This window comes from Staurois parvus, unplaced genomic scaffold (genome assembly GCF_062004578.1).
Source record: "Staurois parvus isolate SC_StPar_1 unplaced genomic scaffold, SC_StPar_1.0 ptg000019l, whole genome shotgun sequence".
Classification (NCBI taxonomy): domain Eukaryota; kingdom Metazoa; phylum Chordata; class Amphibia; order Anura; family Ranidae; genus Staurois; species Staurois parvus.
The window spans coordinates 19973040-19990625 of record NW_028317815.1 but is presented as its reverse complement, the minus strand read 5'-3'; the positions used below and the strand labels follow the sequence as shown (position 1 = coordinate 19990625).

General features: G+C 39.6%; 1 protein-coding gene across 3 annotated transcripts in view; it reads right to left on the bottom strand.

The window, feature by feature from the left end:
- The window catches only part of RELN (reelin), a 547755-nt gene that overhangs the window by 28337 nt on the left and 501832 nt on the right, over positions 1-17586 (bottom strand). For 2 of the 3 annotated variants that reach the window (XM_089685528.1, XM_089685541.1), the window contains exons 53-59: positions 14908-15085; positions 12581-12756; positions 12275-12378; positions 7660-7902; positions 6557-6732; positions 2661-2734; positions 2299-2460 (exon numbers count right to left, since the gene is read on the bottom strand). In XM_089685528.1, the coding sequence (XP_089541654.1) occupies positions 2299-2460; positions 2661-2734; positions 6557-6732; positions 7660-7902; positions 12275-12378; positions 12581-12756; positions 14908-15085 (1113 nt within the window). The remainder of the gene's footprint in view (positions 1-2298; positions 2461-2660; positions 2735-6556; positions 6733-7659; positions 7903-12274; positions 12379-12580; positions 12757-14907; positions 15086-17586) is intronic. The other variant, XM_089685532.1, reaches the window with a different exon arrangement.

The window sequence follows — 17586 nt, the reverse complement described above, 5'->3', positions numbered from 1 at the left end:
ACCGCACATAACCTGGAAAAGGTACGAGAAAAATTTATGTTGGAAGCGGTTAGGGGCGTAATATATGACCAATGTGACATTCTGACCATTGAGGGCACCCTGAAGAAGAAGGTATCGACCCGTGGGGTTGGCAATCTTTTTAGTACAGTCAAACATTAAGTGACGACGGAAAACAATCAGAATTCCCCTACGTTTCTCAGGAGCAGAAGATACTGTAGGTAAAAGGTAGGGTAATGAGAAGAGCGGTAGTTAGGGGCTGAGGTGGAAGAGAAGCAGGTCTCCTGCAAGCAAACAAGGTCAATCTGGCTAGATTTGAGAGAATGAAAACCCTTAGATTGTTTGATTGCCGAGTTGAACGCATGGATATTGTGAGAATAGATTTTCAGAGGGGAGGACGCCATAAAGTGGAGATAAAATTAAGGTGCTCAAGCAACGCATCCTCCGAGGGCCCCACTGTCCCACCGCAGAAGGTCAGTAAACCATAGCGAACAGGTTTGGAAAAGAAAAAACAGATGAGTGAGGTAAGAAAGGCAGGAAAAGAAAGAATAAAGGGTAGGGGATGGGAGCAAAATGTGAGCAATAGCTACTTCAAAAGTGGACCACATCCTAGTCATGGATGTGAGTAGTGGAGGAGCTCTGTCACTGGACACGTGGCTGCTAGCGGCCCGTGGGCCAGTTAATGGGATAAGGGCCCCCATAAAATCAGCGAACAGAAGGGGGGAAGGGGAGGGGGAGGCAAAGAGTCACTAGGCTGAGCATCCCGACTCTCCTCCCAAGAGCAAAGCCAGCGGAGGTACAGGGGTGATCAGGCTCTTAAGGCAAAAAGGGGGAAGTATCCAAACCCCCCCCCCCCCTCCACAGGGTGAGCAAAACTATGGCCAAGGCTCTAAGCGTAGAAGAGGGGGAAATTTCCATGCCATGTGGAGAGGTAGCATATAGTAATATATATATATATATAAAAAAAGGAGGGCCTGCAGTAAATAGCTCCAAGAAACAAAACAAGGGAAAGACATCTAATCGTACAATCAAATCAAAGGGCCGGAATAGACGTACATGCCAGGGGGTGACCCAACCCGTAAAAAGCTCCCTAATCTCTTTAGTGAGATGTGTGGAGAGCTTAGTGGTTGCCGCTGAGAGCTCTGTCTGCTGCATGGCCTTGAAGCAGGCTAGGAGATATGCATCTCAGAGGGCTGGAGAGTGCTTAGGCTGCAGATCCCCCTGGCTGTTCTCCGGATTGGAGGGAGGCAGGGAGTCTTCCATCGGGAGAAGAAGGGGGGAGGCCAGGCTCGAGACCAGCGCGTCCAAGATGGCGTCGGGGGGGATAGGCCTCATCCTGTCTTTGGTGCTGATGGTGGGGATCTAGCGCTTCCCCATGAAGATTGCCAGGAGCCCCAGGGGTGAAGGAAAGGCTGGAGTGTAGTCAGGAGACCCTCAAGTCCGCCTGAAGCATGCGGATGTGTCCGGGTGGTGAGGAGTGGAGATAGCATGCGACCATCCTGAGTCGCTGCTCGCGATCGCACCTCATTTTTAATATATTTTTAAAAGTATTCTCCATAGGATTATACACATTTTTACAGTACATATATATATATACACATTTGTTCTCAAAAGTTTGCATAACCTGTCAGAAATGGTGAAATATTGACATTTACTGTATATTGAGAATATGACTGATCATGCAAAAAAAAACTGTCTTACTTAAGGATAGTGATTATATAAAGCCATTTATTATCACGTTTGTCTGGCTCCTTTTTTAAATCATAATGATAAGACAAATCACCCAAATAGCCATGATCAAAAGTCTACATACCCTTAAATGTTTAGCCTTGGTACAGACACACAAGGTGAATCACACAGGTTAAAATGGCAATTAAAGGTTAATTTCCTACATCCTTTCCTTTTTACCTGTGTGTGTCATCTTGTGCATCTGTACCAAGACCAAGCATTCCAGGGTATGTAAACTTTTGATCAGGGCTATTTGGGTGATTTTTCTTATCATTATGATTTAAAAAGGAGCCAAACAACTATGTGATAATAAATGACTTCATATGATCACTATCCTTAAATAAAAGACAGTTTAGTTTTTTGCATGATCAGTCATTTGTTCAACATCAATGCCAAAATGTCATGATTTCTGACAGGGTAAGCAAGTTTTTGAGCACAACTGTATATATAATCTGTATATAATAACATATTTGAAAACTGTACAACTCAGGACAGGATCCATCTATGTTTGGGATTATATAACATCATGGGAAGTGTTTGAGGCATGGGTTATGTGAACACAGGTCTGCATACCTGGAAGAGACATGGTCTGGCAGCTGCAATGTTACTCTTTTCCACACTGAGCTGTTCACAGAGTTGTAGATTGTGGCTTCATGGAATTGAAATGGGGAACATCCAATGCTGTTTGAGGAGGAAGGTAGGCATTGTGTTTCAACCAGCTGCCATAAATCTGTCCTGTTAAAAACAGCAAAGCAAGAGGTCATCTAATGAAATAATTGCAGTATGTGACTTACAAGAAGCTATGTTATAATGGAAGTCATTGTCATGGTCATACTCATTATACCATATATGTCACACACACAGCTACAGTATACTGCATTTTCCACATTAAATCACTATTTGAAATGTCTACACTTCTGTTATCTGTTTCTTACCTTGCATCCTTTGAGTACTCCAGAAGCACAGAGTGACGATCAATGCATGTATTCACTTCACAACCAACCACAATCTGAAATTAAAGGTTTGAAGTTTAAAGAATACTGAAACAATAAACATTGTTCAAAATTAATGGAATAGACACTATGGAGACATGGGAAATAAAAGCCTTATATTGAATTGTACAGCATAAAAATCATTATTATTACAAGTACTTATATAGGCCGTCAATTTACGCAGCGCTTTACATATATATTGTACATTCACATCAGTCCCTAACCCTCAAGGGGTGTACAATTTAAAGTCCCTAACTCACATTCATACATACACATACTAGGGCCAATTTAGACAGCATCCAATTCACCTACCAGCATGTCTTTGGAGTGTGGGAGGAAACTGGAGTACCCAGAGGAAACCCATGCAGGCACAGGGAGAACATGCAAACTCCAGGCAGGTGGTGCCATAGTTGGGATTCAAACCAACGACCCTAGTACTGCCAGGCAGAAGTCCTAATCACTTAGCCACTGTGCTGCCCGATCACGAAGTCCCACAGCATATTCTTACTGCAGTACTGCAGTTTATTAGTTTATGCTTTTTAATATAGATGAAGCTAAAATGCTCCTTGGTCACTCAGATAAATTTTGAGGGGCCATATAATATGGAGGTAAGTGACACCGTGAGAGGGAGCTGCACACAAATCCCTATGACAGGATGAAGCATGCACCAGGGTTGGTTGTGAGCAGCGGGCTACAGAGACTCTTCTGTCCTCTAAATGTGGGTATACTTTACTTGAGAGTAGAGACTGGATGAATGAAAGCAAACACTATGCTGTAGCCGAAGCAAGAAGATTAAAGGAACCGGGACAGTATGCCAAGCCAACATGTGTCTCTTTCTGGGGGCATCATCCTGACCAATAAAGATATCACTGTTCTAAATTAAAGTGATATTAAAGTCTTTATTTTTTTCAAATAACAAACATGTTATACTTACCTGCTCTGTGAAATGGTTTTGCACAGAGCAGCCCTGATCCTCCTCTTCTCGGGTCTCATGCTGACGCTCCAGGCCCCTCCCTCCTACCTTGTACATCTACAACAAGCAGCTTGCTATGGGGGCACCCGCGCAGTCTTGCTCCCGAGCCGCTGCTCTGTGTGTCCATTCACACATGAAGCGTAGCTTGGTTCAGCCCTTGCTCTCTCCTCATTAGCTCACTGGCTTTGATTGACAGTAAAGGGAGCACATGGCTACTGCTGCTGTCTCAGCCATTGAGGAGGGAGAGACCCAGGCTCTTGTGCACATCGCTGGATCAGGATGGGGCCCAGGTAAGTTTTCGGGGGGCTGTGGGCGCTGCTGCACACAGAAGGTTTTTACCTTCTTGTATTGAATGCATGAAGGTAAAAAACCTTCAGAATTTAGAACCACTTTAACTGTGAAATGACATTGACAGCAATGGATCATAGTGTCACTGGTGTCACCAGTGGTAGAGTTTGTCTCTCGCCATGATGCAGACTTAAATGTATATAGTCTTCACTAATGTCCCAGCAAAAAGGGATAAAACAGTCAGTTCCCATGTTGCGGTATGAGGTATTGCCTTTCTGTTGACAGTTGACAGCAAGGTAGCAGGTGAAGTTCAAAATCATAAGGCAAATATGCAATCTGGACAGCAGCTGGCAGACAACTGAAGATAATAAAGGACAAGCATATGGTCCAGAATAATAAATAGGAAGAAAACAATTTCCTGCTAAAATTGTGTGCTAGTCATATATAAATGTTCACTTTTATTTATTTATTTTTTTTAACATTTTTTTATTATTATCCCAATGCAAATAAACCTCTTCAAAATGAGGAGTTTGGGTTAAAAGTTTTTTACACAGCAGTCCTTAAAAGAATCTTCCACATATTACAACTTGGGGTTGATTTACCTAAACTGAAGAGTGCAAAATCTGGTGCGCCTCTGCATAGAAACCAATCGTCTTCCAGTTTTTTTGTCAAAGCTTAATCATATAAGCGGAAGTTGGAAGATGGTTGGCTGCCATGCACAGCTGCACCAGATTTTGCACTCCCCAGTTTTAGTAACTCATCCCCACTGACAGAACATACAGTCTTTACTGAGAACACCAGGCGATAGACCAGATATTGATATTACTTGTCCATTAGTTCTTATATAAACTAAGGATAAGAATACACATAAGTAACTTGACTTATTTCTGTTAAGGGATTTATGTCAACATAAGGTAATACACTGTCCTTAAAAGATGTTTATCCTCAAGCAAATATCCTTTTTTTGGGGTGGAATAAAGTAGGAATGGATTAAAACCCTGACAGTTTTTTCTGCCATTGTCTCCCCAATGGGTACACAGACAGCAATAAAAAACTTGACAGAGAGTCTAACCCAGGGGTGGGCAAACTTTTTGACTTGAGGGCCGCAATGGGTTCATATATTGGACCCGTGGGCCAGACCAAGAGTAGATGAATGATGTGTATGTGTCATCCATAGTAAGTATAGTAATATTCCCCCATAGTAAGCATAGTAATTCATCCCCCATATAGTAATTCATCCCCCATATAGTAATTCATCCCCCATAGTAATTCATCCCCCATATTGTAATTCATCCCCCATAGTAATTCATCCCCCATATAGTAATTAATCCCCCATAGTAATTCATCCCCCATATAGTAATTCATCCCCCATAGTAATTCATCCCCCATATAGTAATTCATCCCCCATAGTAATTCATCCCCCATATAGTAATTCATCCCGCATAGTAATTCATCCCCCATATAGTAATTCATCCCCCATATAGTAATTCATCCCCCATAGTAATTCATCCCCCATATAGTAATTCATCCCCCATAGTAATTCATCCCCCATAGTAATTCAGCCCCCATATAGTAATTCATCCCCCCTATAGTAATTCATTCCCCATATTAATTCATCCCCCATATTAATTCATCCCTCATATAGTATTTCATCCCCCACAGTACTATTCCCCCCCAAGTAGTAAGCCAAGTCCCCCCTGTGTCAATTCATTTACCTTTGCTCCGCGCGTTCCTCTCGCGGTGTTCCCGCGTCGTTCCGGTCTTCAGGGCGGACTGTGAGAGGAGCCTAGCTCCCCTCACGTTCCTCACGCTGCCCCGCCTACACACATTCTGACAGCCGATGTTTGCCACGCTCCGCGGGCCGGATTAAAATGTCCGCCGGGCCGTATACAGCCCACGGGCCGTAGTTTGCCCATTGCTGGTCTAACCCTTACCCACTCTATCTGAAACAAAAAACTCTTTTACTTAGAGATATACTTTAATATTTTGTATCATCAGCCAGGGACGTTTATTGATAAAATGTCCACTACCTGCAAAAAAAGACTAAATCTTAACAATGGAGGAAAAACATGTCAAATCAAATGTAGCAGGTGCTTGATAAATTTATAATTAATAAAGGAACTGAGTATGCAGACAAATCACAGCAGATAGGCAAAATAAAATACCAATGCCCTCAATTCTGCTTGCCAAAAGAAAATAATCCAATTATAGTCTGTTTCTAACATTAGATCATAAACAGAATTCTCATTTGCATATATTTTTCAATATATGTGAAACCCCAATGCCTCATCAAATTTCCTCTGAGTAGGATGGTCCTACTCTGTACTGTATGTAGGAGCTCCCATTCTGGACAATATATTGCAAACTACATTCTGGTAACCTTGCTTTCAGTGTATTCTTTGCAGGAAAAAATGTTGGGAAATGTTTGTACATTATTTGTCAATTATTTAAAAAGCATATAACCCAACAGACAGTCAGTCCTGCTCATTCCTTGGCTTTTTCATCCATAAACAAAAATAACTACCGGTATATCTTATTACAGACTAATGTATATAGTAGCTGCAAATAAAATGTTTACCTTAAATTGCATCATATAGCCAGGCTGTATAATGAGCTCCCTTGACGAAAGTATATTGTGTGTTCTGTCTTTCTTTTTGTTAGGCCAGTACAAGTGAAAAGATGGGTTGCCACAGAAGCCAGCAGTTCTCACAGCATTGGGGTAAAAACTCCAATGTGCATCGTGGGATGTACCTTCTAGAGAGAAAAAATATCAGTCGCTTTCTCATACAGTAATTACTCAATGCATCATAAAAATTACAATCACCCACAAACGCCAATGTGAAAATATAACTAAAGCATGAAAACTTGAACAACGGAGAGAGGTGGTAATATGCTTATACCAACTGTAATTTTTGCAGGTCAAGTAAGAAATTGTAAACACACTTCTGATTGGTGACTACATTACAACACACTTTCTTTACCTTTACTATTGATTGCCTTAGCTGCTTTTCAGCTTTTCATACCACTATGTGACTTGACAGCTACTACTAGATGCAAGTATACATCACTTTAAGATAAGCAGAGGGGAACATTGTAGTTATGGACATGATGTACTTTCTGATGCAAATTTTACCAGATAAAAAGAAGCAGCAGTTTCATTAAAAAAACATAAGCTCAGATTAGCCTCTAACATGGATCAAAGAGTTCATAAACATTTAGAGAAAGGGAAGCACAATAAAATCAAAAATCAAATTTGAGCTGCATTGTATCATTGAGTAATCATGCACACTTGACATTTTTATAGCTGCTGTTTTTGGCTTTTGACATTTTTTTTTACAGCCAGTAAACCTCCCAGCATGTTATCCTATGTGTCCATACACACACAGACTGGAATCAACGTTTTATGGCTGGAAAAACCCCCCCAGGACTAGTGGGTTTGTAGAAGAGTTTTTTAGCTGTACAAATGCTCTCACACTGAAAAACTCTTAAAACAGCATTTTTGGACTTTTTTTCCAGAAACCCCCCCCAAAAAAATGCTGCTAAACACTAATGCAAAAAACACTAAAAAAAAGCTGAAAAACGTATATTTTTAACATGACTTTACACAGCTAACGTTACCAGCGTTATCAAAATGTCCAGTGTGCATGAAGACTTAAAATCAGAGATTAGTGACAAACATACCATCATCGAATGTGTCTACAAGCTGGCTGGGGTTGATCTCAGCTCCTCCAATTAATATGTTATCAAGAGCCCACTGTGCACGATCGGGGCTGGGTATCACAAAACTGTTACTAATGGTAAAGGGCTGCCACCAGCGCAGACGGGTTGTGTTAGTCTGGGCGTGCTCTGGTAGTAGGATGTAATCGTATCTGACGTCCATGTACTTTTGATAGTCCATCTCATGCAGCAATGTCCAAGAGATACCTAGTAGAATAGAAGTGGTGGCTAAAATTTTATTACTTTCATTTAAGCATATAATGTGCTTCAGACGTGGAACAAAGCTATGAACATATGTATGCACACCACAGAATCCAAGAAAGATTTGCTCTAAAGAGATGTAACAGTCATTACTTATTTTCATGCCAGATCAGAATTCCATAACACGTTTTGTGAGGAAATTATGATGGAAGACATCTATTGCACAAAAAAATGGTTACCAAATATTGTACATAATATGTGAACTACTGCATGAATGAACTAATGACTCCTTGAGTTGCACATGTACAGTTGTGCTCAAAAGTTTGCATACCCTGGTAGAAATTGTGAAATTTTGGCATTGATATTGAAAATATGACAGATCATGCCAAAAAATGCTCTTTTAGTGAAGGATGATGATCATATGAAGCCATTTATTATCAATTAGTTGTTTGGCTCCTTTTTAAATCATAATGATAACAGAAATCCCCCAAATCGCCATGATCAAAGGTTTACATACCCTGGAATGTTTGGCCTTGGTACAGACACACAAGGTGACACACATGGGTTAAAATGCCAATTAGAGATTAATGTCCCACATCTGTGACTTTTTAAATAGCAATTAGTGTCAGTGTATAAATAGTCAATGAGTTTGTTAGCTCTTATGTGGAAGCACTGACTAGGCTAGATACTGAGCCATGGGGATCAGAAAAGAACTGTCAAAAGTCCTGCATAACAAGGTAATGGAACTTTATAAAGATGGAAAAAGACATAAAAAGATGTCCAAAGCCTTGAGTATGCAAATCAGTACTCTTAAATCACCTATTAAGAAGTGGAAAGTTTGGGGATCTCTTGCTACCAAGCCAAGGTCAGGTAGACCAAGAAAGATTGCAGCCATAACTGTCAGAAGAATTGTTTGGGATACAAAGGGACACCCATAGGTAACCACAAAAAAATACAGGCTACTCTGGAAAAAGACAGTGTGGTTGTTTTGAAGGAGCACAATATGATGACACTTGAACAAAAATGAGCTGCATAGTCGAGGTGCCAGAAAGAAGCCTTTACTGCATCAATACTGCATAACTGGCAGTTATGGCCGCAATCTTTCTTGGTCTACCTGAACTTGGCTTGGTAGTAAGAGATCCCCAAACTTTCCACTAATAAATGGTTTCATATGATCATCACCCTTCAATAAAAGAGCATTTTTTGGCATGATCGGTCATATTTTCAATATCAATGCCAAAATTTCACAATTTCTGCCAGGGTATGCAAACTTTTGCGCACGACTATATTACTCATTAACTATGAAAAAGTTGATGAACATTATTTCTTTCAGCAGATTACTTCTTACCAAGACAAAAATTCACAATGTAGATATCTACAATTAGGCCCCTTCATGTCATCAGTTTTAACATATCTGAGTTCATTGTTATTGATATTTTACTGAATAGGTAGCAATTACTTTGGTATTAGATGCAGAGGACTAGGAAATGGGTTTAGGATCTTATAAAACTATATATTTCCTCCATTTAATGACTGAAAACAGCAAAATAAAGACATGTATCAACAAGACAAGTTAATACACTGCATATCTTGTTTAAGTTATCTTCTATTCTTTTGTAGCCATTGTGTCTCTAGCAAGATGTTCTGCAAATATCTGTTATGCCTCGCACTAAAGGCACTGTTTTGCTCTCTCAACAGCCCCCCCCTAGAAAACCTTCTATGGCATTCTCAACAATGTAATGTGGTTCACCAACACAACTCTTCTTCACTTCCAAAGCCAAATGGGCATAAAACACTGGATGATTACAGTTAAGGAGAGATAATTTGAACCAGGTTCTCTGATACCATCAGTGCTAATCACATTTACTTTAATACACAGTCTTTACTTCACCACTGCCAAACTAAAACATATGGAACACTATGACCAAGCACAATGTCCAAGCTGTTATACTGACATGTGAATCAAATTTTGGTCATGTGTATTGGTACAAAACTACTGCACAAAGGTAAACACAATCTTGCAACAGACACAGGACTTCACAGCTCTAAGACTCCGGGGTACTTTTTCTAGGTGTTCTTGAATCTTTTATCCTTAGTTCTCTCAGAAGAGCCCTGTTCAAATTATTATGCTTCTTTGCACGTAAATCTATATTGTTCCTCTAGAAAAAAACTGCCCACCACTAGACTGGTTGATGAATCATTTTAAACTTGTTTTTGAGGCAAGAGCATTCTTAGCCAAATTTACCAAAATCTGGGGGCTCTGGCTAGAACTGACCAATACTGAGGCTTTATAACTATTCACATCAGCTGAACTGCAATTGTAATACTATATTATTTTGTGCTGCAATGTCTTATACTCATAGCACTGTCTGTAATGAGGGGCACCACCTACTGGTTGTTCTGGAACATCACATCAACTTCTACTGCAGCTCAAAGTAAGGCGACAACTACCATCCACTTTCCAAACACAGGAGGGGTGCTAGTCTGACACAACACTGTTTCATTTGTGCACACTGGTTGTTGTTTGTTTACTTTGTATTAACATGGAAAACCAAAAATAAACACCTTTTAAAAAATATGTTTGTGCTGATTATTGGCTCATTTTGTGTGTGTTTGAAACACAGAACTTAACCCACCAATTAAACTGTTTAACAAAAAACAAAGCTAAAGATTTTGAATAAATGTTATAATCTTCACTTAAACATACTGTTGACTTCCGCAGTGTTTTCATTTACATTCTGACTGCTAGAACATGCATAGTGTATATTATATTCAAGGCATGCCTCTGGATAGCTGTCATAATTACCAGTGTGCATACGTCAGTATGCATTTCAAGGCTTTCAATGCTTTCAGTCTTAACTAATCCACTATGTGACCTAGCTATGTAATCGTAGCACAGTATAGCATTTATGCTTAAAGGCCTCATGTACTTTGCTACTTCTAAATGTGAGTTTTGGAGCTTTTGGCGTTTCTTTGCCAAAGCCCCTGAATTCAACTAAAAAAATCCTATTTGTACACATAGGTTTTTACCAGAGTTTAGGGGCAGTTAAACATTCCTCTCCTGAACGCAGAAGAAAGAGGGGAACGTTTAGGCCAAAAAACCCTACATGCGGCAAAAACGCATCTAAATTCTAGCCGCGTTTAGCACTTGGGTGTTTATTCATGTCAATGGAAATTACTCTAGCCAATCAAATGAATAAATGTCCAAGCGCTAAATGTGCCTAAACGCGGCACTACTTTCACACATGTTTTTTCAGAGTTTACCATTTTTCTGCTGACAGGATAGCTAAACGTCTAGGGGAGTTCATGTGTACATGGGGCCTTATGCAGTCTGTTCCACCAACAACTATCCTTCCCTCCCTTTATACCAGGGTGCTAGGTGTAATCCTGCACTCTAACCTCTCCTTTCAATCCCAGATCTAATGACTGTCTAAATCTTGGAACTTTCACCTTCCAGCATTTCCAAACCATGTTTCTTCTTAATCTGATCTATGAAGCTACTAAATCACTCACGCCACAACTACTTCTACTTGCTGCTCAGGGGCAGACTGACAACTCATGGGCCCCCCGGGCAATAGGGGATCATGGGGCCCCTGTGTCCTTGCCCAAACTCAAAAAAGCCTATGAAAAAGGTACCAGGGGCATCTCATGGGGCCCCCTACTGACCCCGGGCCCTCGGGCAGTGCCCAAGTTTCCAAATGGTCAGTCCGCCCCTGTTCCTGCTCATTGGCTTACCTCTACACAGGCTAGCCCTCCTTTCACTCATGAAAGCTGCTGGAAGACTCATTCACCTTACCAACCGCTCAGTGCATGCTGCCCCTCTCTGTCAGTCAATCTACTGGCTTCTGATCTCCCAACTAATAAAATTCTAAATATTAACAACAACTTACAAAGCCACCCATATCTTTGCCCCCAGCTCTATCACTAACCTCATCTCAAAACATCAAACTGTTCTATTCACCCCTCCTAAGACCTCCTGCTGTCTGGCATGGCATCAAGGACTTCTCCAGAACCTCTCCAATCTATTGGAATTATCTATCCCAACCTGTATCTCCTACTCTATATGCTTAATTCCTGAAAACACATATATTCAGGCAAGCCTATAGCTAACAAGTGATTTTACTTTCTTGAACAACTGATACCCACACAGTTACTACATCTTTGTTTCACTTGCCTTTCACTGTTAGGTTGTAAGCTCTCCCGAGCAGGGCCCTCCTAACATTCTAGTCTTAAAATATTACTGTAACTGTACTGTGTCCATTTATTTTGTACTGCACTATGCACATTCTAAATAAAACTACTAATAATAATACTATTACTTTGTTATATCATTTTTAAAATTTGCAAATTAAATAATTATAAGCTTCCACCAACGTACCTCCATCAATAGAGTAATCTAGAAGAACACCTTCTTTCCTGCATGTGGGCCTATGGCAAGATGTAATGTTTTCACTTCCAATCCTTGCCCAGTATTGCACAAACCTAAGAAAAAGTAAGCATGCAGTCAAAATACCTGTTATTTTTTTTAACAAAGATTTTTAATAAGGCTGTTTTATAAAAAAAAACAAGTCAATCCACATATTGAACAGACCATAGATGTATTTGTCATAGATGTATTTGTGGTATTCTGTAATGCTTCCATTTCCAGAATCACAAGGTAGCGATATAATGTAGTATAACCTACTTTGCCCCTCTCAGATCTAGGTCCTGGGTGATTGTTTGCCGTACTGCAGCTGAGCCAAAGTAAAGGGCAGTATCCTCAGCTAGGATGCCACAGTCTATACATGTCTTCCCTCCTTCCATGGACAACCATGAATCAGGTTTTAGTTCATCATTGTCAAAACGCTCTTTCAGGAAGGTCTATAAAACAATGTATTCATTTTATTTGTAATACATTTACTATAAACCTATATTCACACAAATATTACATTTAAACAGATCATTAAAAAGTTGCCGTAATATATAAACTCAACATTCATATTCCTGATATGTACCTGCTGTACCATGTACTTTTATGAAAAAGCATCCTGTTTGCTTTGTATTGCTTCCTTTGTGTGAAATACCTGGTGGCCCACAGTCCCTCTGCTTTCCTGACTACACTAGGCATCAGAGCACAGCGTGGTCAGTTCTCTAGCTGTGCTGGGAACTCCATGCGCTCTCCTCCAATGATCAGACTTATGCTGGAAACCCCCCCCCCACACACACACACACACAGCCATTCATTGGGAAGTTCTGTGTGCTACTGTTTTTCCTTCACCAGCTCTCTGTTCTCAGCTGCATAAGGAGCTTAGAGAGTATATGATCACTTATAGAACATAGAAAAAACAGGTATTTATAATTTTTTGTATATATACAGTTAGCTCCGTATATATTTGGACACAGGCACAATTTTAGTTTTTTTTCAGGTATTTACCAAGACATATTCAAGCTATAGTTATACAATGGATATGGACTGAAAGTGCACACTCTCAGGTGTAATTTGAGGGTATGTACATCCAAATTGGAGGAAGGGTTTAGGAATTCCAGCTCTTAAGAGTAGCCATCCCCCCTTTTTCAAGAGACCAAAAGTAATTTGACAATTGAATATACTCATAAATAAAATGTTCATTTTTTAATATTTTGTAGAGAATCCTTTACTGCCAATGACTACCTGAAGTCTGGAACCCATGGACATTATCAAAGACTGGGTTTCCTCCTTTCTGATGCTTTGCCAGGCTCTAACCGCAGCTGTCTTCAGTTGTTCTATGTTTGTGGGCCTTTCTGCCTTTAGTTTTGCCTTCAGCAAGTGAAATGCATGCTCAATTGGGTTGAGATTAGGTGATTGACTCGGTCATTACAGGATATTCCACTTCTTTCCCTTCAAAAGCTCCTGGGTAGCTTTTGCAGTGTGTTTTGGACCATTGTCCATATGTACTGTAAAGCACCATCTGATCAACTTTGCTGCATTTGGCTGATTTGGGCTGACAGTATATCTCTAAACACTGCAGAATTCATCCGGCTGCTTCTGTCTTCTGTCACATCATCATAAAACACCAATGACCCAGTGCCACTGGAAGCCATGTATGCCCATGCCATGCATGCCCATGCCATCACACTGCCTCCACCATGTTTTACAGATAACGTTGTGTGCTTCTTGGGTCCTCCCGCCAGCACACAGTGTTCCAAGTTCCAGTTCCAAGCCTTTTCCATGCTTTTTTCTTCCCGTCATTCTGGTACAGATTAATCTTAGTTTCATCCACCCAAAGAATGCTTTTCCAGAACTGGTCTGGCTTTTTTACATGTTTTTTGGCAAATTGTAATCTGGCTTTTCTATTTTTCAGGCTTATGAATGGTTTTTATAATTATTAGTAGGCCACATTATTATAAGTGCTAAATAATATGATTTCATCATAATCAAGAATGTCAGATAAATTAAGTACAGTATGATGAGCACACCTCTGCTTTCCAGGCTCCATTACTTTGGTCTAATAAGAGGGCCCCTAATTATTATTTGGCAATTGCCTCTTTTCACATTGGAGTGGGGTATCTTGAAAAGGGTCCTTTTTTGTAATGACTGCATTCATCAATTAGCAGAGACCTTCAACTTGTGGATATAAATATATTCAAATATTAAGGGCCCATTCATACTTAAACACTGCTTTGCAGTGTGTTATTGAGCATGAATTGTGTAGCTTGTTAACAAGCTAAAGACAAACCAACTATTTTGAATGGCCTACCAACACACCATAAATAAGCCAAAATGGGCATGCAGCATTCTTTGAGACAGCACAATATGTGTGCTGCAGTGCGTATGCTTTGCCTGCATATGTTTTAGTGTTCCAATTACCATGAAAGACACCCTGGCGTGGAACATCTGTTGTGGTAATGCAGATTTTACTGCACTTTACTACAACACATACAGTACATGTGAATGGGCCCTCTATTTTACAGAGGTGTACATTAATTATAGTCAAATACTGCATGCCAAAGCATAGTAAGGCAAAAAACATGGTAGTGTGCATTAATACAAACCTTTAATGGATGTGAGAGGTAACAATTTGGTCCAGTGTATCCTGGATCACAGATACACTGCTCCTTCAAGCAATCACCATGGCCATTACAGTTGTCCAGGCAGCCAGGTCCAATGTAGAAATTGTCAATCCCCCATTGAATATCTGAATATTTTTGGTAAAATCGAAACCTGACAGGGCTATATAAAACAACTGAGTTACACCTGGCAAATCACAAATCACTGTAAATAAAATACTTATTGCTGGAAAGATGAAACTTTGAATGAAAGCCATAAAACTGGTTGTTAATGTGAAATATCTGGTACTAGGATTCAAAGAACATTTTCATATCTTTATTTTAGATGGAGAATCTCACAGCACCATTATTATTTCCAAATAAAAATGAGCTACTTTTCAATGATTTATTATGTTCTTTGTAAAAAATTATGTTTTTCTATCCAAAAGCAGTACTGATGCATAACAGGCAGTCTTTTAACTTTTGATATTTTTTTTTATTAGAAGGTTTTTATAGTATACAAGTTACAGAGCTTCATTGGCAAGTTTACAATGAGATATTGTAGATATCTGTAAATAATATTTGTAGAATACCATGCACTCATCTTTAATATAACAACTGGTGATTCGTAATGCATTCTCTGCAACTGAAGTAAAACTAAAAAAGGAAATAGGTGGAGCAGGATGGAAAGGGGCAATGAAAGGTAAGCAAGGGAGAACTGGCTACACAAAGACAAGCAAAAAGGGGTAAAAGGGCTCCAAAATTTCTGATGTGGTCCTCCCGATTCTGGTGTTTATAAAGAAATATAACCATCAGCTGCATGTAAAGCATGGGCATACTGAATCCATGAAGACCACACACTAGGATTTCTTGTGGGTTTCCATGAGCATACTTTTATGTTTCTCACTAATAAAGAATAAGTCCATGCATTGCTTAACTTCAGTAAAATATACAAATTGATTCTTCCATGCTTTTGTGAAAGTTTGTTTATCTGCTAAAAGCACATATATAGCTAATCTGAAATGAGGTTTAGTAAGGAAGGGAGGCTTAAGATGAAGAAATGCAAGCAAAGGTTCTTTGGGGAAGAGGTAATTAAAATGGGTATGTAAAAGTTTGAACACCTTGGTCCACAATCTGCCTAACACAGGGCAAGTCCATAAAATATGAAGCACATCTTCAACTGTGTTACAGCATTTAAAACACAAGTTGCAATGAGCAGGGTGGAGATGTGCCAGTCTGGCTGGCACCAAATCTCATCAAGTGAGTTCCATAACGCCGCTTCAGTAGAAGGCACATTATTAGAACATGTTGCAACCATGGACGAAATTTGTTGCCTGTCCTCTGAAGTTTTACTACCTTTAAGATCACTCTCCCATATGGAAACATTTGCCTGCATGAGCCTTTGGGTTAGTTACATGGTTGCGTTGAGAGTATATGATGGCGATTAGTTTGAGCGAGACAGGTATTTGATAGCAAATATGGTCAAAGAGAGATATTTGAATGGTGCAATAAAATGGGACAGAAACGGCAAAAAAAAACCTGACAGGGGGTCCTCCCTTACTCTATCCAAAAAGAAAATAAATGTTTGACTTTAGTTCTACTTTAATAAAAGAGTATTAATACTGGCATTTATTGGAGCTCCACCAGCTAAACAGGTCAGGTGATTCCAGGTGTGAATAATGAGTTCCCTAGAAGTGGGAGTGAAGGTAGGTGTGGTGAAATGAATATGCTAAAATATATTATACAGTCCCAAACTGGTAAAATATGTTGCATTGGGAGCTCATACATTGAGATTTTGATTGGGATGGGAGCCAGAGAAGTGCTTTGATGTTCACATGTAAACAATATGGTTCCAGGTTACCCACAAAGGGACTTCTCCAGAGGCAAAGAAGGATATTAGCAGAGTGGTGAGTTGCCTTTAATTATTTAAGTAAGTTGGGAACACCTAGTCCTTTCTGGAGCTTATGTATGTACATTGTATGTTTAGTGATGCTGGCTTACATATTGGACCATATAAAAGTCATAATACAGTTTTGGAAATATTTGAGATTACAGGTTGGGATGGAAATGGAAAGTGTGCAAAACAGAGGATTTTTGGTTGAACAGTCATTTTGATAGTATTAATTTTCCCAATCTAGGCAGTGTATATTGACCAAACAGATATTAAGTTTTGAGGGTTTCAGAAAGTTGGAATGTAGTTTGCTGAGTATAAGGTTTAAAAACCTTCAATATGGGAGGCTGGCCATTTAAAGTTGACATTCTGTTTGAGTAAAGTGAATACCCTATCAGGAAGAAATATACTAAGAAAAGACAATTTGTTTTCATTAACTGACAGACAGGGTATTTTATAAAATTTGCTAGAAGAGGAGAATAGGTCAGAAAGGGTAACTATCAGTTGAGTTAAGGTCAAAAGTAAATAATCAACGAACAGACTAATTTTATGATGCCAATTCGACTCCATGGATGGCAGGGTCAGTTCTGATAAGATGGGCCAACGGCTTTAAGGCCAAAACAGGTAGAATGGGGGATAAAGAGCAGTAAGGGTTAAGATATCTTATTTTTGCAGTGGATTGATTGTAGAGTGCTTTCATCCAGGAAAGGAAGAACTGGAACAAGCAGTCTTTTTAAGAGATTTTTAAGAACGTGCAATCAGTTTAGCAGTTTAGGGACCCTCTGCTATTTTTA